Consider the following 22,041-nt stretch of genomic DNA (forward strand, 5'->3'; position numbering starts at 1 on the left):
AAATAGATTGATAAAACCCAAACATGTGAGATGAATTATACGAGTTGGTGGCCAAATGCCTCATTTAATATAAGCAAAATAACGTCAAACAAAGTCAACCAGCCTATCTACACTTGTGAATGAGTCGTTTTGTAACGGGATGCCTTTCCTAATCAATTAAAGCACCTTAATTTCTCTTACCATCCGGAGAGACGTAAGACATAGAGCACGGGTCCCCAGGTCCCGGGTCCCCGGGTCCCCGGGTCCCCGGGTCCCCAGGTCCCCGGTCCGGTCGGGGAGCTGGCCTTGGTGCTGATCCCGTCAGCGTTGACTAGATTAGTGATCAGAAGATTTCTTTATCTAACGCGACTTAGGGATTTCTGACGGCTTTGAGTAACAGAGGCTGTTGGTCCTCCTGCATGTGGATGACCCCCCAGTTAGGGGGCAGATATTGAGTCCAGAACCGAGCACCTGTTACCTGGAGGGGGTCCCCCCTATAGCCACGGCGCCTGGCTGCCTCCCGTCTGCAGTGCTGCTCAGCGTCGGGGCCGCAGGTCTTTGGGCGTTGGATGACAGCCATCCCCAGGCACCACCACCTCCCATGAACACCGCATTAACATTCATCACGATAGCAATTAAATCGAACTGCAGGCAGTTACTACGAGAGGGATCATCCAAGTTCATGTCTATGGCAACTATAACCAGTGGCGGACTCATGGAGGCACAATAACCGGGCCTCCATGGTTGAAAAAGTGCCCTCAATAGTAACGAATACGAGAGAAAGTGCCTTATTGGCTGCCCTTTACATGTGAAAAAAGTTATTGGGTGCCCTCTGGTGCCCCTTCATACAATAAAGTATGATGAGCCCTCTGGAACAAGAACATTCGATAACGTGCCTCAATGAGTGCCCTCTTGATGCCCTTACAGTGCCCCCATGGGCCTCAATGAGTGCCCTCTTGATGCCCTTACAGTGCCCCCATGGGCCTCAATGAGTGCCCTCTTGATGCCCTTACAGTGCCCCCATGGGCCTCAATGAGTGCCCTCTTGATGCCCTTACAGTGCCCCCATGGGCCTCAATGAGTGCCCTCTTGATGCCCTTACAGTGCCCCCATGGTTGAGTGCCCTCTTGATGCCCTTACAGTGCCCCCATGGTTGAGTGCCCTCTTGATGCCCTTACAGTGCCCCCATGGTTGAGTGCCCTCTTGATGCCCTTACAGTGCCCCCATGGGCCTCAATGAGTGCCCTCTTGATGCCCTTACAGTGCCCCCATGGGCCTCAATGAGTGCCCTCTTGATGCCCTTACAGTGCCCCCATGGTTGAAAAAGCGCCATCTACCCTAGAGTGGCGAATGCAAGAGAAAGTGCCCTAGCTTTTCGCCCGCTGTTTGCGCCCCACGTTGTGCAGAATGGGCCCTTTTTCATTTATTCGCCCCTGCCCTTCAAACAGTCTGAGTCCGCCACGGACTAACGACTGTAGAATGTAGGCTACGAGATGGCACTCTCGTGTCCCTTTAGTAGCAGCTCAACCTGTGAGCAGAGCAGCTCAGATATCACGAATGACCGGTAAGAGCCTGACTGATATCGATTGATTAGGGTTAATAAATGTCGCTAACAGGTAAGCTTGGAATACCCCTCGTCACACAGTACTTTAGAATTCCAAAATAAATATTAATCACTTTTACACTTTAATTAAATAATTATGAGATGAGTACAGCACTCGCTGCTGTTTTATTCTCTATGCGTCTTTAAAATCTGTTGTGACAAGGTGATCCAGGAGGAGATAAACTGGTCCTTGGACCTCTAGCTTTCACCGATAGCCAGCCTCAAAATGTCACTGATGGATGAGTTTTAGGACTTCCTTCTCTGGCGTGGTTGGTTTCCATCGCTGGCACAATGAATGATCCATAAAGCTCCTGATACCCTCATCCTCCCCTTGTTCAGATGTTCTGCCCATTCGACGACATTATTCTTGTTTAGGAAGGCACAGAGAAACCTAACCATCGTCCCTGGTATGGGTAGAAAGGCCCTTGCAGCTGCATACAGCATATAACAGAGTAGCCATCAATTAGATTCAACACTAGAGAATCGTTTCATTTATTTTAAACCACAGTAAACCGTTTTCTTAACAACAACCACTCATGTCTGGAAAAAACTGTTTTATTCATTTCTGAACCTAAAAACACAAAACAAAATGTGCCGATACAACATCTACCTTTACTGAACTGAAGAGAGTTAATGCTCGTTACAGATGCAGCCGCTTATTAATAGTTAGTGAACAAGTAAATCAGGGGGGAAATTATTAACAACCAATAACTTTATTAGTTCACAAACAAATGCTGATTGAGCCATAAAATAAAACCATCCACCATCGTCTATACTTTGAACATATCTGTACAACGGGACAATGTGGCAATTGGGGCATCGTTTATGCAAATCACAACTTAAATTAAACACAGAAAAGTTTCATTGAAAAATTATCAAATGTAGTCAAGTAGAACAATGACCAAAACGACTAAACCAGCTCAATGTAAACCGTACCTTTGTGACAACAAGGAGTCGAACAAATGAATTAAAACACAGATTATTCAGAGTGGGCTGAACTTTGAAAGGTGTGTTTGACCTATGATGACATCTCTGTGGAAAGAAATGGTTGCTGTGAACCGATTGGCTCAAATGGTGGCTCAAGGTGATGTCAAAACCGTCACCTTGTGGCGCTTATCCATCCGTACTATACATGATCAGTTTGGTACGTACTGCAGCCCTGCACGGCTGGAAGTAGCTTCTCCATTACAACCGGGCTTCCAGTGTGAAGGTAGGACATGCTCGCCCCTTATGTTCTTAACTGATGACACGCTTGAGTTGTGTTTGCCATAACGAACCTTACCACCCTTTTAGTTCTATAGTCTACCATGATATCGGATTGATTCGTTTTAAGACGCGATTCACATATTAGGGTTGTTTCAGACGGAAGGCGACACACAATGACATCGAGCATCTTCAATATTGTTCAAGTTCCAGTGGTGGTGAAAACGCAAATCAGAAAGGCCCGACACGGCAAAAAGAGCCAATGGAACAACGCCAAGAGATTCATTTGAGCCAAATACGTGATTGGAGATGGTGTCCATGCTGTATAGCAACTGTGCAACTCAGTAGCTTCTATGTCAAGCAAATATGTTTGACAATAAACACTGAGCTCTGCCCTCGCCTTTCTGCTCCCACTGCCAGTCAATAGAAAGAAAACTAAAGCTTATTAAGCTTAGACGAATGAAGCCTTCTTCTGTCTAAAAAGGCACTCACCCGATTAAACACATCGAGGCTCCATTTGGGCAGAGGGAAAGAGTCTTGAAATAATTTGGGCGCCTTTTTTTTTACAATCTACAATACAATCTTTGATATTAGTTGTATTACATAATAGGAGACACCAATAACCCATCTGCCAGCTACTTTATCAGCTGGCAGAGAGAACAGTATTTAACTGCAGGCGGTTGTGGCCTCGATCAGGCTACGGTCGCATAGTACCCCAACGGGAGCTTCAATGTGTACAATTGTGGGAGCACCCCTTTAAAAAGGGTGTCAGTAATGAGGAGAGATCACTACTGACCCACTGGCTCAGCCCACCCCTCCAATAACTTACAATAAATAAAGGCTCCTCCCAATGCAGTGCAAAACCAGATGAAAAGAAGAGGAAGAAGTGAAGACTCCTATGGAGCTGGTCTGACTGAAGCAGAGGCTGGAAAGGGATTCAGGACCAGGGGGCACGACAATGGGACCGCACAACGGGGCTAATTCAGGATTTTAACCGAAACTATTTCAATAAAAAACTAAAAACTATAAGGGAAGCTTGACTTTACTTTTTCTATTCTGACAAATTGTCTGGGCGATACCAACAGAGACTTGACAGCCGAAATTGAACTAAAACAAACTGTAATTAAATTTGTTGCAAATTAACAAACAAGACTAGTTTTATTCATGTTGCTCAGCTACAAAACACTTTTTTTCTCTTTCAATAATAAATACAACTTCGTACTTTGCCTTAAAAAAAGTGCAGTCTTTTTCCAAAGTCTCGGTGACCCAGATATTAGAGTCGAATGAGGGGCAACGTGTTACTAGGCAACCTGTGAAGGTGGTGCTGTTGATGCAGACCTGAGTCCATGGGAGAAGCTTCCGGCTCCATGCTCTATGTCTGGGCCAGCTGGAGCTCCTCCAGCCCATGTTTACCCAGGTGGTATCTGGCCAGATCCTTCCGAGTCACCAGTCCAACCACCTAGGAGGAAAAAGGCAAGTATATAAAAAAAAAACAGTGTGGGACTATGGATTCAAAGTGTTTGAATCCATCTGGGACACTGTATTCACTGGCTCTTTAAGTAAACACGTGTTTAGCCAGCGTTAAAGTTAGCGGGGAGGGGGAAGAAAATAACAATTATGTGCTAAATCAGAACCTACCCTGTTGGAATCGTCCACCACCACCAGGTGGCGCAGTCCCAGGGCTCGGAACAGCTTATACACTCGAGGCAGAGACGTCTCCTGCACCAAACAGACATCACACACACACCCGTCATCTGGACGCCTGAGGCAGAACTATCTCTGGTGCATCCCAGACCGGGGCCGGTGGCGAATGGATGGAGAACATGTGGATTTATGGGACAATAACCAATACCGGACTTTCCAGTACCACTTATTCTTTACACATTTTTTAGGTGGAAAATAAAAAAAAAATGTGTATGTTCTACCGTTCATTATTTCACTATAGGCTCAAAGCACTTAATCCTAGTCAAGGTCAAACTGTCTGAAGACCTTTGCATCGTTCAAAGGGGGTGTGTGTGTGTGTGTGTGTGTGTGTGTGTGTGTGTGTGTGTGTGTGTGTGTGTGTGTGTGTGTGTGTGTGTGTGTGTGTGTGTGTGTGTGTGTGTGTGTGTGTGTGTGCGCCCGCCCACCTGAGGCACAGTGTAGGGCGTGGGGTTCATGAACTCCGTCAGGTCCATCATGCACTCCCTCTCGTCCTGGGACACGTGGATGCTCTGGATGGGGGGGAAGCGGGGGTAGGCGTCCCGGAAGTCCTTCAGCTGCAGCTTCCTGCGGGTCAGCTTGGAGCGCGCCAGCTCCACAAACACCTGCAGAGCGCAGCCAGGGGTGAACAACAGCGTGGTCCGGGGGGGCTCATCTGCCTGCAGATCAACCTGAGACCAAAGGCTCATGTAGAGCACACTGAGGGCCCTCTCTGGTAGAGGTCCTGGGCGGTGGGCGGCCAGATCAACCTGAGACCAAAGGCTCATGTAGAGCACACTGAGGGCCCTCTCTGGTAGAGGTCCTGGGCGGTGGGCGGGCAGATCAACCTGAGACCAAAGGCTCATGTAGAGCACACTGAGGGCCCTCTGTGGTAGAGGTCCTGGGCGGTGGGCGGCCAGATCAACCTGAGACCAAAGGCTCATGTAGAGCACACTGAGGGCCCTCTCTGGTAGAGGTCCTGGGCGGTGGGCGGCCAGTACAGAGCCACGTGTCGATTAACCGTCATGATTGATGCATTTTAAAATACGACTACAAATTTGGATGTTTTCCATCGTGAGGAACGAGATGATTCTACGGTGCAGAGTCACACGCAGACTCACTTTGTGCTTGAGGAGGACGATGAGTTGGGACCGCAGGATGAGGCCGCACAGCTTCGCCGGCTGAGGGACAGGAAGAAGAGGGAGGCAGAAAGGCGCTTTATGACGATACTTCTAATCTTCCCTCATACGCTTGCTATATCTTTCCTGTGATCGGAGCGCGTTAACGTAACTGTACGTCCGAGCTTATCGATACTACGGTCTTAATCATTTACTTTCTTCTTTGACCCATTTGTCCGCAACACAGAGTCCCAAAGCTGTCCTTTGAACGCCATGTGACTTCGTGGTTCCTGAACAATATTTTTGGGAAACGGCCACATGATCTGATTCTGCTGACCGAAGCGCGTTCACAGACCGCCGCCTGGCAGATGGGTTACCTCCTCTCCGTTGGCGTTGCTCACGACAACGGGGAAGCCGTTGTGATTGGTGGAGGTGTTGCTAAGCAGGTCGACGATCGTGCCCACCCTCTCGACGCGGTTGAAGGACGTGACCGGGGAACTCATCACCTCTCTGGGGGTCAAAGGTCAAAGGAGGTCAAAGGAGGTCAAAGGTCAAAGGACACAAAACTCCAAACATAATGTCCTCTTCTTCTGCTGAATTCAAAAAGGCCTTTTATCTTATAATCATTCGACTCCATCTGCTAGGGAAAGGAAGCACTTTGATTGGTCGTCTCAAGCCTTTCTAATGCAAAATACGTCGGTTGAAAACAAAATGGCTTATTTCCTTGTTCGGACCTGTCAGACGTTAGGTCTGACCTGGTGGGGGTGGGGTCTTACCTGGCCGTCAGCCAATGAGAAGTGGGGGGGGCCTCAGAGTGCACAAAGGGAACACTCTGCAGCTTGATGTGGATGTCGTACAGACCCTGGAAGACAAGCCGTGCTTAGGGGGGGTCGGACCGCATCGTCTTATTTCTTGTAGGAGGTAAAACTGGCAACGGTTTATTGTACTCACTACAGGCCCAAAATATAACGGCCTTCTGGGAAACACGCATTTTGGTAGAAAGAATCTGGGCCACGTCATCCATAATAAATACAAAAATATCTAGGAGATAGATAACTGTTGTCGGATGAAAGAGTGAAATGAAACGTGATCTCTGATCTCAGAGTTAATAGATGCAACGTGAGATATCATATCATCACATCACAACAGATCTAGGTCAACTTGACCAGACGGGGATGACTGATAGTAACCATAGAAACCAAACCCAGAGTGAGGTGAGTGGTGCGCAGTAGAGGATGAGCCAGACGGTCATCTCAGTGAGGGTGACGATGGGCTGTTACCATGGAAACCTAACCCAGAGCGCGGCAGATGGTGAAGCCGACCCTTACCTCCTCAAAGTAGTCCCCCACTATCTTGGCCGTCATGAGCACCAGCATGAGGGGCAGGCCGTACGTCACGTTGCCCGTGGCCTCGATCAGGATGACGGTCAGACTCAGGGTCATTCTCACGATGCCCCCTGCAGGGCGGGGAGGGCAGTCGTTAGGGACTACTTTCTCATAGGGTTCAAATTATGGATTTCAGGCACGCATGAAATATCAAACAGTGAGTGCCCTGAGATATTGAAGTGGTTTTCTTTTTTAATTTCGAACCCAATTGTAATAATAAACCTAAATTCCTGTTCAGCTCAACTCGTGGAAATGGTACGGCTCGACACCCCACAATAAGGGCGTTATCCTGTGGTGGTTACCCCAGCTCTCATGGCTTCTTCTCTGTCCAATCACTCTTCATCGATTGCCGTGATTGTTTCACTTGTAAATGACATATGACGTAAGCAGGATATTACAGAATTAAGATGCACTCCACAATTAATTTCATGTCTTTAAAAGGCGACGGTCACTATTAAATTATACAATCGCCGACAGACACGTCTCTGGGATGTATGTTTGTCATTTCAATAAACTGGTGTTCATGTAAGCATTTGAGAAGTGATTCATACATACATGTCTAACTAAAACCATTCACACAAATTATCATCATTAATGAGTGCGCTTAAAAACAAGGCCTAATGACTCGTATTTGATGAGGACCCACCGAGTTGAGCAGCAGCGCCAATCAGAGCGTATTTCCCTGGATCGGCCCAGATCTGAAGAGGAAACACAGGACTGTTGGCCAAAACATGAGGAAGAGTGCTGCGCAGGTTTACTCTACTGAAGAGAATGTGGGCCTATCTGGGAGATAACCTTGACGTGCTTAAAAGGGTTTGGCAGGCTTGCTTAGAGCCAAGGTTAGCCGATGACGTTTTTCCAGGTCAACATGTATTTCAGACATGGCTTTTGTTCAACTGACTCCTTCTTGCAGTGGACCTGCGTTCCAATATGTGACAGTTGGTGAAGCCGTTAACATCCCGTCTAGCTGCTCCACCTAGCTGTGTCTTTGTTTACTCAAACACGTGTAGGCGTATAATCAAACTGCCACGGCTCGGTCGTTTTTTTCCTACTTCTGAATTGTATTCTTCTGAATCAAATAAATGATAGAATTATAGAACACTGGTTCTTCCTACAAACCCTAGAACAGCGACTCCACTGAACACTGTTTGACAACCTTTGTGTTTTTGACTACTTTTGTCGTAGTGACACCAAGGCTCCACTAGAGGGCACTGCACTGCTGGGGGACCAGTTGCACGGCTGGTGTTTAGAGACACGATGTTAGCAATGCAGCCTGGGAGATTGACCTCAGTCTATTTAAGCCAAGAGTTAATAGACAAACTTGTGCGTCTGGCTTTTTACAAATGAAAGAACGTTCTACCTTGGGTGTACATTTGATTGTTATTTACAAGTAGAATTGAACTCCAAATAAACATTATTTACGACTTGAAGTAAATGCAGTTTTTGATACATGCTGTAAATGACTGGTAGTTCAGTTATGTAATTAGGTATGGTATTTGGTATAATGCTTTTTATAGCTATATATGTATGTTTTGTTGGCCTTTTGTATTGTGCTATTGTGGTCATTGTAACACCTGAATGCATTATATAGTTACTGAACATTTTAACAGTCAGTCAGTCGATACTTTTACCCAAAGCGGCTTACACCAAGTGTTGTACATTAGTCCAAAGAGAGGACAACAATATATACGGCCAGCATGAACAGAAGGGTGCATGTATGACATCATTCACAAATGTAGGCTATAAGTAATGGAACTTGACTCCTCATCAAATTTAGTCTCATAAAAAAGCTGTACTAAATGTAACGCTGCCATAGTCCTGTGACCATCAGCGACTGCTCAACTTATGCGTTCAATTAACCATCATGGGTCACGTTGATACATTTACATCTTGGGCACCTCTCAGACGCTTTTACCCAAAGCGCCGTGCAAGGACCAGCTCCTACACACAGCGACGGCGGAGTCATGCAAGGCGTACAGGTCAAACCGCCGCACCACCGGGGCTAAGCCGGCCCACCCCTACATCAGCTCATCCGTCAGTCCTGTGCCTGGAGGAAGGTGCGACCGGAGCTAGTGAGTGGAATGTGCCTCCCCTGCTTTTCAGCGCCGTTCCACCCCGCCCCGCGCGGATGGAGCCTCAGGCTGCTCTCGCCTGAGGGTACGACCGACAGACTCATCGTTGAAGAGCACTTCTGTCATAAGCTGTCAGGGGGCGCACGGGGACCTCCCGTCTGACAGAGAGGCGTCCGCTGACAGACTGGAAGGGGCCACGACACACACGTTAAGCGTACGGACGTAGGGCGGCGGTCAGGAGGCCAGGCTCATGACCCATGTGACTTTATACCCTTGGTTCACTTCAAGATTTGGCCTGGCTAAAAACATGACGTTACTGAATGAACTATAAAAGCCAATGGGTATCGTTTACCTTCCAGTACATGAAGGCTATTGTTCATCTTAGTTGACCGACAATTTCAGGATGAAACAAGTAAGACCTATGAATAGAAGTCAATGGAGTATTGGCTTTATACAATAGACCTTTTAAACTCTTTAAAAAGTCTTATCCTTTGGTGAAAGCTGGGAAGTTGAGGAGTTAGAGCGGGTTGACTTCTAACCGGAAGGTTTGATCCCCGGCTCCCCCTAGTGAGTGTCGAGGTGTCCCTGAGCGAGACGCCTCACCCTGACTGCTCCCGACGAGGAGAGAGCAGTCTACATGGTCAACTCCTCCGTCGGTGTGTGAATGTGTCAATGAACCATTATAGGTACAAGTCATCAAAGCTGTTTCAATTTTCTCCTCTGTACCGGATCTGGGGCGCGTTGAAAAGCAGAAATAACCCAACAGGAACATTCCTCTCAGCCACACCTTTCTTAAGAAAAGTCGCAAAAAATGTAGAAGTTATGTGCCTAGGGTGAATATCACGGTGGATAGGGAAAGCACGCTAATTCTACGCACAGAACGCGGCTAACAAACCTGTCAAGTTTGGAATCATGTTCTGCAAGGCAAACCAGCCAGACACCATTAACGACTGTGATACAAGAGATGTGGCCATGGACATTACGGACCAAATGACTCAGGCATGTTTGGTGAGAGGTGGAACCCACAGATGGCCTGACGCTGAACCCCACGCTTGACCTCAGGCATACCAATGAACACGTTATGCAAAATCATCAGGATTAATATCAGGATTTTAATAGACAATCAATTTGGGCCAAGGAACTGAGGAAACTGTTACTCTTTAAGGAGGTTGATTTGGAGAAAATGAGTAAGCCTTCTACCTTTGCTCCCTACAGCTTCAGGCAGTGGCATAATTAGAGACTGCAGGAATCTGATTTGATTTGGCCATAATGTGGGCTTATTAGGCGGGGGGGGGGGGGGGGGGAGGGCAAAGCTGAAGTTTAAACGGTGGAATGGAATCACACAGATTTCCTCCTGCATTAATGAAATTGAAACGGCGTCCTCCCTGTCTGATCACACCGGTTAGGTTCAGCCAACAGACCTCAGGCTAACGCTCACACAGAGCACACCGATCTTAAAGGGGACCTCTAGTACTAATCAGAGTCCTCCTGGCCGTGGCGGGCAAAAGGCCTTAAAAAGGGAATATTACAGAGCGTCCAAACTTAAGACCCCGACACCTGTCCCTTCTCCGAGTTGTCCTGCCCTCAATCATCATCAAGAACACGTGTTGAACCCCGTCTGAACCAGCAGGGACGCGTCTGATGACGGCCTTCCTGAACCAGGCCCCTCCTGCCCGGTGGAAGGCTCCAGAACCCCGACCGCGGGGGTGCCTCAGGCCACGCCACAACCCCCGACCGCGGTGCGCAGTGGCGTTCCCCGACAGACGAGCGCGGCGGCGGGGAGACGCACCTGACCCGTGGCGTTGGTGGAGGAGAGGGTGGGCAGCATGATGCCGATCAGCCGGCCCCACGCCGCCCCGATGAGCAGCGAGGGGATGAAGACCCCCGCCGACACCGCCAGCCCGTAGGTCCAGCAGGCCAGGAAGAAGTAGGTGATGGTGAACATGCCCAGCGTCAGCGGGTGGTAGGAGCCTGCCCAGCCAATCAGAGGGTTTGGGGCAAAAGCAGGAAGTTAAGCTAATTGTATTTTTGGAAAATAATGACACATTTTCCATAGGCTGCAGGAGGCGTTGAATGCGTTGTATGTTTTTAAATACCACGTGCAAGGCGCTCTGTGGTATAAGCTACATCTTATTACGCATCCTTGCCCACAACCAAAATGACCCCACCCAAATATGGGCGTGAACTGTTATAGGGAACTGTTACAGTTCACAGTACTCAGTTCCCTGAGACTGGTTCCTTGTATTTTTTAGTCAGCTGTAAAGTGATGCCAATGTGTATTTCTTTACTCACAAACCTTTAATGCCAATAAGCCTACAGGCGTATTTACATTAGAAGTCATCCTGAAATGCATACGGGAACATCATGTTTTATCACTTGAAGGCAAATCACTGAGAAGGGCACAGATCTTCTACCTTGAAGCCTTTGTGGTTGCACAATGTACCTTTAAACGGCACAGGAATATAAACCACAGCTATTTGGCTTGTAAAAAAAAGATTTAAGGAAATAAAAAAAGTCTGTTCAAAGGGAGTTTGTTTCACTTCCTGTGAACGCGGTCGGCAGAGCCCACTGTTGCAAAATGTTCTTCCTATCGTAGTTTGAATGTTGGTAGATCGATCCACCCTCGGTTGGGCGCCTACTCTTTCTGCTTTGCATGTTCTGACTGTTCTCAGCATCACACACAATCCTCTTACCTGGGGGATTGTGGAAGAGGTTTTGCAGGCTCTTCTCTGGCCTGTTGAAGACGGTGGTGGCCATGGAGTTGTATTCACCGTCGTCACAGTATAACTACAGAGAGCGAACAGGAAAAGGACGAAAAAGCAGGAAAACCGCAATGAAATGTAAAACATGGTGGGATAAGGTGCGTGCGTGCGTGCGTGCGTGCGTGCGTGCGTGCGTGCGTGCGTGCGGACCTGCAGGGGATAGTCCTCCCCCTGGACGACGTCCAGTGGCTGGCAGGCGTTGGAGAAGTAGATCATGATGAAGGACACGGTGGCCGTGACGGCCGCCACCAGCATGGCCTCCATCACCTGGAGACAGGGCCGGTGGATGTACCTGAGGGGAGCGCCCAGCTCAGGTCAGCCTCACGCCATGTCACTCTTACCATACGCGTGGTGGACGAGACCTACTGAGGAGTATCACTTCATATTGTTCCATATTGTGAGTGCTCGTCTGACCTGATTATGAACTGACAGTGGGGTATACTTTGGTTACCAAGAGGATTTAGAAATTGGAACGGGAAACAGGCTGACTTCACTTTGGATCAATTCATCAGACAATGCATTCGTTACATCAAAAAAAACTGAATAATGTCAAATCTTTTGCTTCTGCTTCCTGTAAACGCTGCAGGTAGACGCCTCTGCAGATTCAGTTTTTATTAACTGCTAAAGTTTTTATCAACGAACGAGATATACATTTTAGAACTGGGATATTCCAACGAAATGCAACCTCCTTTTTGACCTGCTGTTCTTAAATATGCAGACATAAGAATGAAAAAAACATTTCTATTTTTTGTACTTGATTTCTTTCTTATAATCAAAACGAAGCATTCAAACACTGAAATATAATTTGAATACCTAACTAACGAATGAATATCTGAATATTCAAATATTTGCCCTCAGCCCGTTATTTCTCAGAAAAGCGGACGAGAAAAGGTTCTGGTAAATGATGTCAAGATGCAGGTTTTACTTTTGTTCTTTGATAAAATATGAAGTATAATCTAAATTACTTTTTTCATTGCATAGGCAATGTTAAAAAAGTGTGGTCCGATTGTTTGAGGTGGCCCCCGGTTGTACACCCCTCCTGTCCAGAAGCCTTCCTGTGGTCGGACGCAGCAGAAGCCGCCCCGTCAGTACCTGATCCTGAAGATGGTCAGCCAGTAGTTCAGAGCGTTGAACAGCGCGCCCAGAAGCCCACCTGGGGGTCCACCACATTCACAGGTTAGAACCAACACACTCATTACAACCCACAATCAATTCCTTAACAGAAACTACGAAACCACCACAACAGGAATTAAAGGACCCTCGAATATTATTCTTATTTATAATAAGAATGTTTTTTCTAACAACATAGCCCATCTCTCAAAAATAAAAACGGTCTGCATATGTCCTTATCGCCCCTAAAGATAATGGATTAAGAAGTGTTTTTCTCCACACGAAGGTAACACCCACGACTGTGCGACCAATGAGAATTTGGTGCATATCCAGAACTATTCAACCCAACCAACAAAACTTGACCGCCCCATTTTACAGTAAATACTTCTACTGTATCTAGGCACTAAACTTGGAGATGCATCAAGTGAAACTGGGTTTGTCAAAGATGACATCGTACTAAATCGTCTATAATCATGTTAGATCTTCTTTTCAAAAATGTCTGAACACCAATAGTCAAGGATATAATCATTTAGCTTATCAGCCTAGTCCTTGAGGTTATAACCCGTTGGTGACAATATAATAATCTATTAAGTGTATCATTAGGTTTACCTATAGCTCCCATGCCGATGAAGAGAGGTATTTCGTAGAGGTTATACTCCGAGGAACTCTGAGGAAGGACAAACCATGAGAAAGATGAACATTAATGCACCTCTCTCCCAGAACCGTTAGAATCAGAAGACTTGCAGTAAGAAACGGACAGAATGAACACAAGGATCGTACGTTTCTGTCGAAGCTCCCGAAGTTGATGAGACCGGGATTGGACAATTCCCCCGGGTTTTTGTTGTAGACGCTCAGGAAGAAGTTCAGAGTGAAGGTCGAGATCATGGAGGCAAAGAACTGGAAGGAATTACAGCAGATAGTGAAGGAGCATATCAGAAAGAAATCTTCCGACAGCTGTGATTCGTGCATAGGACGTGGAAATATTTAGACAAGAAATGAACACACTGAATTGGGGACCTGCACTGGTTCAACCAACGTTGACCACGTCTCCGTCAAACCGCCAAATCGAATCCGTTGTCAACACATATTAAGACTTTAAAGTGTTACATTCCTCTATTTAGCACCACTTCTGGTTGAGCCCCTCCCACTTGTTTTATCCGAATGCTATTCCAGAAAGGATAGAGCGTCGACCGTACACAGACACACGGTGGGGGCACTGCCCATCCGTGGTGCGAACGTGGACATGAGGCTGACTACTTACTATCCTCCAGGTCAGCATCTGGTTCCAGTAGGAGGCTGCCTCCTCCAGGGAGAACAGAACGCCCCCTGGACGGCACACAGAGAGAGAGAGAGACAGAGAGACAGAGAGGCAGAGAGAGAGAGAGAGAGAGAGAGAGAGAGAGAGAGAGACAGAGACAGAGACAGAGACAGAGACAGAGACAGAGACAGAGAGAGAGAGAGAGAGAGAGAGAGCTTTCTACGGTGTCAATGCAGGCCATGGCCAGAACGTTAGCAACCTTTGTGTCCTTTAGGTGATAACATATAAAGGCCCTTGAGTATTCTGCAAGTTTCAAATACTAAAATAACCTTTTTTGTTTGTGTGAATGTACGTAGTGTCAGTTAAATATTAAAGTAGTGGACAGCAGAAGACAATGCCTTCTAATTATGCTATACGTCTGTTTTCCCTCCTTGCAACAAAGCCAGCGGGGGGACCCGCCCGGGGGGACCCGCCCGGGGGGGACCCGCCCGGGTGGGACCCGCCCGGGGGGACCCGCCCGGGGGGACCCACCCGGGGGGGACCCGCCCGGGGGGGACCCACCCGGGGGGGACCCGCCCGGGGGGGACCCGCCCGGGGGGGACCCGCCCGGGGGGACCCGCCCGGGGGGACCCGCCCAGGCGGGTCCCCCCCGGGACGGCTTTGTGGGATGGGGTGGGAGTACCTGAGTCACTCAGTGGCGTTATACATATTTGTTTGACCTTTTCTCGACAAAGACACTTGGATGTGTGTCCGCGTGCGCGTGCGTGTGTCCGCGTGCGCGTGCGTGTGCGTGTGCTATGTACCAACAGGCGCTCCGAAAGCAGCTGAGACACCGGCTGCAGCTCCAGCAGAAACAAAATCCCTTTTTTCTGTGTCCCTTCGAAAATACTCAAAGATCTACAACAAAGGAACACACAGACGCATACTGAAGAATAAACAACCGCTTTGTGAACACATTTTAGCTACTGAGATACTGAATTTAACATAATTAAAAACAGACTTACTTTTCTTATGCAAAACAAAATAAAAACTATGTTTTTATAAAAGCGGTGTTGGGACTGATCCTTAGGTGTAGTTTTTGTTTGTTATGTAAAGCGTACCTGATTAATCAATTAAAGAACTGATTTAATAACTTCCTTCTAGCCGACACAAAACATAAGTTCACAAGACAGGGGTCGGCGGACTGACCTTGAAGTCCCGTTTCAAGGACGTACTGCGGCCCTGGGAGACCCCCGCTGCCACCACAGCCCCCGAGTGGATCATGGGGCCTTCCTGGGGGGGAAGGGGACGACGTCAACAACAACAACAACAACAACAGGACTGGAATGTGATCTAAAACTCATTACGTAGCCCATCATACAACCTCAGCTAAACTAAAACTACCTCCGTCAGTCATTAAGAAGACCTTGCTAATGCACAACTTGTAATCATTAATAAACCAATGAGATAAAATGAGGTCACCAACCAACAATTAGAATAAAAGCAACGTTGTGCTGTGGAGCAACTCTTCGGACTAGCTCAATGTGTGCTTGTGGTACCTTTCCAACCGCGAGTCCTCCAGCTACGGAGCAGATGACCCCCGCGACCTTCACCAACAGGGTCTGTCCAACACAAACAAAGGGTTTTAGTACATTTGAATGTATGCCTAGCCCTAGTATAAAGCGTTTACTGTCTAGGACACACACACACACACACACACACACACACACACACACACACACACACACACACACACACACACACACACACACACACACACACACACACACACACACACACACACACACACACCTAGAATTATCACTGTGGGTAAAGGAATGATGCATTTCTCTGAGACATACCTTCAGACGGACCACCCGAGGAATCTTGACCCCGTTCAGGTAACATTTAATCTGAGGTATGCCACTTCCACCGGCTATAGGCTGACAGACGAGGGGGAAACAGTGAAAGCAGACGATAAGAGATATGGGGGGGGGGATGGTAGTTCATGTAATTGCAGATAGATGAGGTTAATTGAGAGTCTTTCGAGTTTGCGATTGAGACATCATGTCGTGGTACTGTTTAGAAGAGGAAATTCCCAAGGGGAGTTCCTCGTGGTTCCTCTGTCTGCACAGCGAGCCACTCAGTAATGCTCTCCCTGCTGCCATGTAGAAGGTGTTGTTTAGCTACGGTCTACCGCACTCCTGGGCGTCGTCATAGCAAGCATTGTAGAGCAGTCAGACTTCAACATGGTGACATCCAGTTCATACAGGGTTATGTTCTGTGGCATGTTATCTTCAGATGTACAGCTGTGATGAGGAGCATGTGCTTGGATCGTTTGATCATTATTGGCTCCCGTCGAGCTCCGTCGGAAGAGCAAGGCACAGCCAGGGTTAAAGGTTTGAATCCCTGCCCAGCTCCACTGGGAGAGCGTGGCAGTAACAGTCAGGGTTAAAGGTTTGAATCCCTGCCCAGCTCCACTGGGAGAGCGTGGCAGTAACAGTCAGGGTTAGAGGTTTGAATCCCTGCCCAGCTCCACTGGGAGAGCGTGGCAGTAACAGTCAGGGTTAGAGGTTTGAATCCCTGCCCAGCTCCACTGGGAGAGCGTGGCAGTACCACAGTCAGGGTTAAAGGTTTGAATCCCTGCCCAGCTCAACTGGGAGAGCGTGGCAGTACCACAGTCAGGGTTAAAGGTTTGAATCCCTGCCCAGCTCAACTGGGAGAGCGTGGCAGTAACAGTCAGGGTTAAAGGTTTGAATCCCTGCCCAGCTCAACTGGGAGAGCGTGGCAGTACCACAGTCAGGGTTAAAGGTTTGAATCCCTGCCCAGCTCAACTGGGAGAGCGTGGCAGTACCACAGTCAGGGTTATAGGTTTGAATCCCTGCCCAGCTCAACTGGGAGAGCGTGGCAGTACCACAGTCAGGGTTAAAGGTTTGAATCCCTGCCCAGCTCAACTGGGAGAGCGTGGCAGTACCACAGTCAGGGTTAAAGGTTTGAATCCCTGCCCAGCTCAACTGGGAGAGCGTGGCAGTAGCAGTCAGGGTTAAAGGGTTGATTCCCACTGCGGCAACCCAGGTTAGTGCACAGACCCTTAGAATAGTTGTTTCGTGGATAAAAGCATGCACCAAATACAATATTAGTATTTTTAATACATGACTTCACTGTTTTGTATTTGATACTTTAATTTGTTGTGGGAGGAGCCTTATGTATCCCAATACATATGGCAATCAACCTCGTTATAAGCAATTGTTATTTAACAAAACAGAACATGGAATACATGCAAGACATATAAGATCAGTATATCATACAAGACCCCACTAAGTATAATGATTGATAGTATAATGATACGGCATTATTACAATTCAGTCAACTATTTCCCGACGTGTTCGAGCTTCTCCTTACCTCGAAGAAGGCCACTATGATGGCTCCCACCATAACGAAGGCAGAGTTTAGGACGGCCCACAGGATGAGGGAGATGGACAGACCTCCCCCAGCGGTGAACTTCTCAATATCTTGAAGCGAGGGGGGGGTCAAAGGTCAGGGAATGAATAAGGCCAGCGCTGTTGAAGAGAGAGGGCCATGGCACTAGCTTTGACCTTAACACGACAAGGACGGCGAGGAGCTGAGTGAGCAGACAGCGGGGGACACTGCCGGCCGGGGTCAAACGCACGGGGGGCGAACCAAGTTAAATACTGTAAAACTGGAATCAATGTTTATTTAATCTGTGCAGGCTGACAACACACAAGCTAAGAGCTATTGTGTATGCACCATTATTTGCAGATTGATGTGATCTGACCTACTTTCTAGAGCGGTGCCACTAACTCTGTGGCTACATGGCGGGACAAGCAGTTGGCACTGTGGTAATCCTCCCAAATCGCCCAACAGTTACAAATAGGCTTCATTTTTATATAAAAGGCAATTATTTTGCATCTGTAAAGTGATAGGATGAATCGTATAGGATCTCTGAATAAGTGAACGCAGCATGCAGCTTACGAGTAGTTTGCAAGATAAAATCGAATAGAAACAGCCCTGTTCTCCTAAATTGTTCTGAAACTTCTGGAGAGTTAGCAGCTTAACACAACCTCCGTCACCCTTGATGCCATTTCAAAACAGAATATATTGGCAGCAATGTGTTTCCGTGGCTGGTTTATGTGCCAAGACGACAAAAATCATTAAGAGGGGCCAAATAATTACTATTTTGATCATTAACGAAAGACAAAACACACAACCAATGAAGGGGAGTGTGCGTGTGTGTGTGTGTGTGTGTGTGTGTGTGTGTGTGTGTGTGTGTGTGTGTGTGTGTGTGTGTGTGTGTGTGTGTGTGTGTGTGTGTGCAGTCGTTCATCTCATGCCCAGTAAGGATACTCTCTTTGACCACGTAGTACTTGAGTCCAGCCAGCTGCTCCACCATGATGTCGATGAAGCAGGCGATGAGTCCGGTCAGGAAGCCGATGAGACCACACACCACCCAGCGGCTGATCTCCAGACAGCGGAAACCCTGCAGGGACACGGCGACAACGTGTGAGGGCACCACATGAAAACAGTCCCGTTGGTCTACTCTCAATGAAAGAGTTATGGCGCAGTTGGTTATAGTGTTACGTTTCTCATGTTATATCTAGTGTGTGTTGACGTCGATCGGTGCCAGGTACGAGTACTCACTAGATAGCTCATCCTGCGCTCTTCCTCCAGGAAGAGCTGGTTCTCACTGTTGTCATAGTCCAGGCTCTGAAACACATCCAAATAAACAGGACAGTTTAGTTATAGTGTATGAGGCTGCAGTCTGCTTTGCCGACATAATGGTTGAATAACCTCCTAGGACAAAGTCGTTCATTTAGCAGAAATGGTTTTATGTCAGTATCACATCCCTGTGCCTCGCAGTTGCACTGATTTAAGAGGTTTCAAATGTTTCATAGCTACATCAAATGGTTGAAATAAGTTTCATAGCTACATGAGGTGGATTCCAATGTTTCCTAGCTGCATCTTCTTATCTTGATGCAGACCCTAAACACCAAATTAATTTAGATCCCTTTATTTGCAAAACAACCACACAAAAGAGAACTAACCCTAGAATCACACATTGTTAATGTTTTGTCACGATAGGTGGGATTCAGTTTTGCATGCACGTGAGAATTAATTGCGACGTTTGTCGGGGGGCCAACACTGCTGTACCTCGTACTTGAGCGACAAAAGCTTTTCGTTGTGCGTGATCTCTTTGGGCCGGCCCTTTAACGAGTCCTGAAACAGTTGGAGGGTCACGGTCAGAAGGGCAAAGAGTTGAAGAGGCAGAGGACGCCACTGTGCCACAGTACCACAAAACCTGGGACTCAGAGGAGACGTTAGAGAGACGTTATATTGTACAACAAGATGAAATGCAATGCACACAAATGACCACGTACTATGTATAAATGAGCGCTTAGTGTAGCTGTTAACTACATCCTGATTTCTGCAAAGTGATAAGTGCATGCAGTTTACAATGACATTATTACATTTTCTGCCTCTGAAATAGGTGTATGAAACTGGATACAATCAGCGCCTCACGTATGAAACGTCGGCCAGACGATCAATCACACCACAGCAACAACAAGGAAAGATTAAAATTGTCTTCATCAACTTATCAGTTACTATTCTATCATTTCTTCCTAAAAAAACATAAATTACAAACATTATACCACAAATAGACCCCACAGAGCGAGAGGGGAAAGGTACAATTACCGTATTTATTATACATTTATAAAACAAAATGTGTTTAAGTCCATGTGTGAACATGCTCATTGTTAAATATTGAAATGGTTGAATTAGAAAATGGTGACTTTTTGGCTGCAATTGCATTCCTTATTTAATTTCTACCCATTAGCTAAAAGCTACCCTACATCAACAACTGATATAGTACAACAAAGGATTATAAACTGGCCAAACATTTTGATGAAGATTTGAAAGTCACAAGGATTGTGTAATTTCTGTATTCCGATCATGAGCTTCACCTTTCACATACAATAAAACATCTTTGTCAAGGTTTTCTGCTAAAAAATAAGTATCCTGAACAAGACATTTAGTAAACACTTGCATGAATTAAACTCCATGAATTCACAGTTGTCATAAGACCAGCTACATAGTCAAGAAGCATGCATGCTAACACAAAGTCATAAACGCATGAAAGAAGGAAATCTGCAAGTAAATTAGCATAACTTTGGAGATTGAATCCACACATAAAAAAACATTATTATTCTAGGCTACATATCAGGTAAATCTGTCTGCCATTTAGGAATATGTTCAGATTTTCCACTAATGATAATCTTTGGGCATGTAGACAAGCAGGCATGCAAGAATGTGAAAGTCATTGAAAATCACAATAACTTGCAGGAGGGAAAGACTTTACTAATCAAGCCAACATGAGCCAAAGTAATACATAGCACCACAGCTAAGCAGATGAAGATTCCTTTGGGTGATTTTTTTGGTCTTGGCAGAAGTAGAATGATCGAAATTTCCATGCAAGACAGTCATAAGATCTTGATTCGTGATTCTTGACCTTTTTTAATAGGAAGATAGGATTTTACACATGTTCATACCTCCTACTCATTGTTCTGTTTTCCTGTTTTTTTAAGGCTAATTGCGTTGAATTTTGCCTCCAAGAAAATGAAAAGTGTGAAAAAGGTTTTCAGATGACAAATGCTTCAGAAGTTGCAGTTCAGGCAGGAGGGTAGAATGCCAGTGTGATTGACAGACAGAAGAGAGTGAAGAGGGATCTGAACTGACTTTACCTCCTCTGACGTAATTTCTTCATCCATATTCACCGTGCTGACTCTGCCTATCTGAGATATGCTTCCTCCAGACTGCTATGAACCAAAAAACAGTGCATACTCTACATTTAAACATATGACAACGTGTTGCAGCCGGCAGTTACAGTTATTGTGGTTAAAATAAGTTCCTACACAAAAAGTCGGTACAACACAAGAGAGTGGTGTTCCATATTTCTGTTATCTGTGACATTGTTGTGGCAGCTTTGAATGACAGCCCGATTTCCAATCATTGAATTGCCCAAAAGGAAGTAGACATTTCCAGTATTTCTATTTAAGGTAGACACTGTTTGACGAATAGTAGCCTGTCATGTGATACAAGCTCTACTCATCATCTGTCCACTTCTTGAGTCCATCGGCCAACCCCTGCAAAAAGTCACTGGGAGTACCTCCATTGAGACTTACTGAGAGACTTACGTCCTACTGCATAAAGCGTTAAATCAAACCAAATAATATTGTCAGAGTTCTCTGGCCCCTCTTAGTGCATGGCTAATGTGGTTACTTCAAAACCACAGCAGCCAACCAGATGGATATACAGCCAAACAAGCACGCTAACTAGTAACTACCTGTCTGGAGTACCCGAGCTGCTCCGAACCGTTGAGCAGCGGCGTTCCTTCCCCCGTCGCGTTCGAGTCGTCAGCCCGGCTGGACCAAGACACTTTCTTCGTAATGTTGGCCATTGTCTAAGCGAAAATGTCCACCTGCAAAACAAAGAAAACTTAGCAAAAGACCAATTCAAGCTAGCTCTCTGTTTTCCTCCTCATCTCATGTCCCCATGACCAATATTGTCATAAACTCGTGACGCTTTGTAAGGGTGGCAGGCAGGGACAAAACATATTTGACGCGTGGTGCTGGGTGTTGTAGTTTTATTAGAACATCAATAAGCCTCTATGCTTTATGCTCTGAATAATGGGGCAACCTGAAAAAAAAAGTATGACATAATTTCTCGATGCATGACAAACCTTTTTTTTGCAGGTAGGATTGAAAATAGGAATAATCCATGCATAGAACACCAGAAAATTTAAATTGACCTAAAACATATCCCCAACGCATAGTATGATAATCTATAAACGAAATAAAGTTTGAGTTTATATATTTTT

The 22,041-nt window shown here is 46.5% G+C and overlaps 1 protein-coding gene across 3 annotated transcripts; it reads right to left on the bottom strand.

Annotated features, from left to right (window-relative positions):
- Nucleotides 1–1,260: 1,260 nt before the first annotated feature.
- On the bottom strand, nucleotides 1,261–21,747 carry clcn7 (chloride channel 7). Of its 3 annotated transcripts, none has more exons than XM_056605083.1 (25): nucleotides 21,508–21,741; nucleotides 20,906–20,977; nucleotides 19,317–19,382; nucleotides 18,807–18,872; nucleotides 18,513–18,645; nucleotides 17,550–17,659; nucleotides 16,010–16,090; nucleotides 15,707–15,769; nucleotides 15,357–15,440; nucleotides 14,972–15,065; nucleotides 14,172–14,236; nucleotides 13,691–13,807; nucleotides 13,520–13,577; nucleotides 12,893–12,953; nucleotides 11,951–12,092; nucleotides 11,732–11,825; nucleotides 10,828–11,009; nucleotides 7,613–7,664; nucleotides 6,910–7,037; nucleotides 6,358–6,443; nucleotides 5,959–6,091; nucleotides 5,585–5,644; nucleotides 4,913–5,089; nucleotides 4,422–4,502; nucleotides 1,262–4,242 (listed from the first exon to the last, which is right to left on the bottom strand). In XM_056605083.1, the coding sequence occupies exons 1-25, from the start codon at nucleotides 21,619–21,621 to the stop codon at nucleotides 4,156–4,158; spliced, it is 2,406 nt and encodes an 801-aa protein (XP_056461058.1). In that variant the 5' UTR covers nucleotides 21,622–21,741; the 3' UTR covers nucleotides 1,262–4,155. The 3 variants fall into 3 exon arrangements, with proteins under 3 accessions (XP_056461059.1, XP_056461058.1, XP_056461057.1); XM_056605082.1 differs by having other exon boundaries at nucleotides 1,263–4,242; nucleotides 20,906–20,980; nucleotides 21,508–21,747; XM_056605084.1 differs by lacking the exon at nucleotides 20,906–20,977 and having other exon boundaries at nucleotides 1,261–4,242.
- Between the last annotated feature and the right edge of the window lie 294 nt (nucleotides 21,748–22,041).

Source organism: Gadus chalcogrammus, chromosome 2 (genome assembly GCF_026213295.1).
Source record: "Gadus chalcogrammus isolate NIFS_2021 chromosome 2, NIFS_Gcha_1.0, whole genome shotgun sequence".
Lineage (NCBI taxonomy): Eukaryota > Metazoa > Chordata > Actinopteri > Gadiformes > Gadidae > Gadus > Gadus chalcogrammus.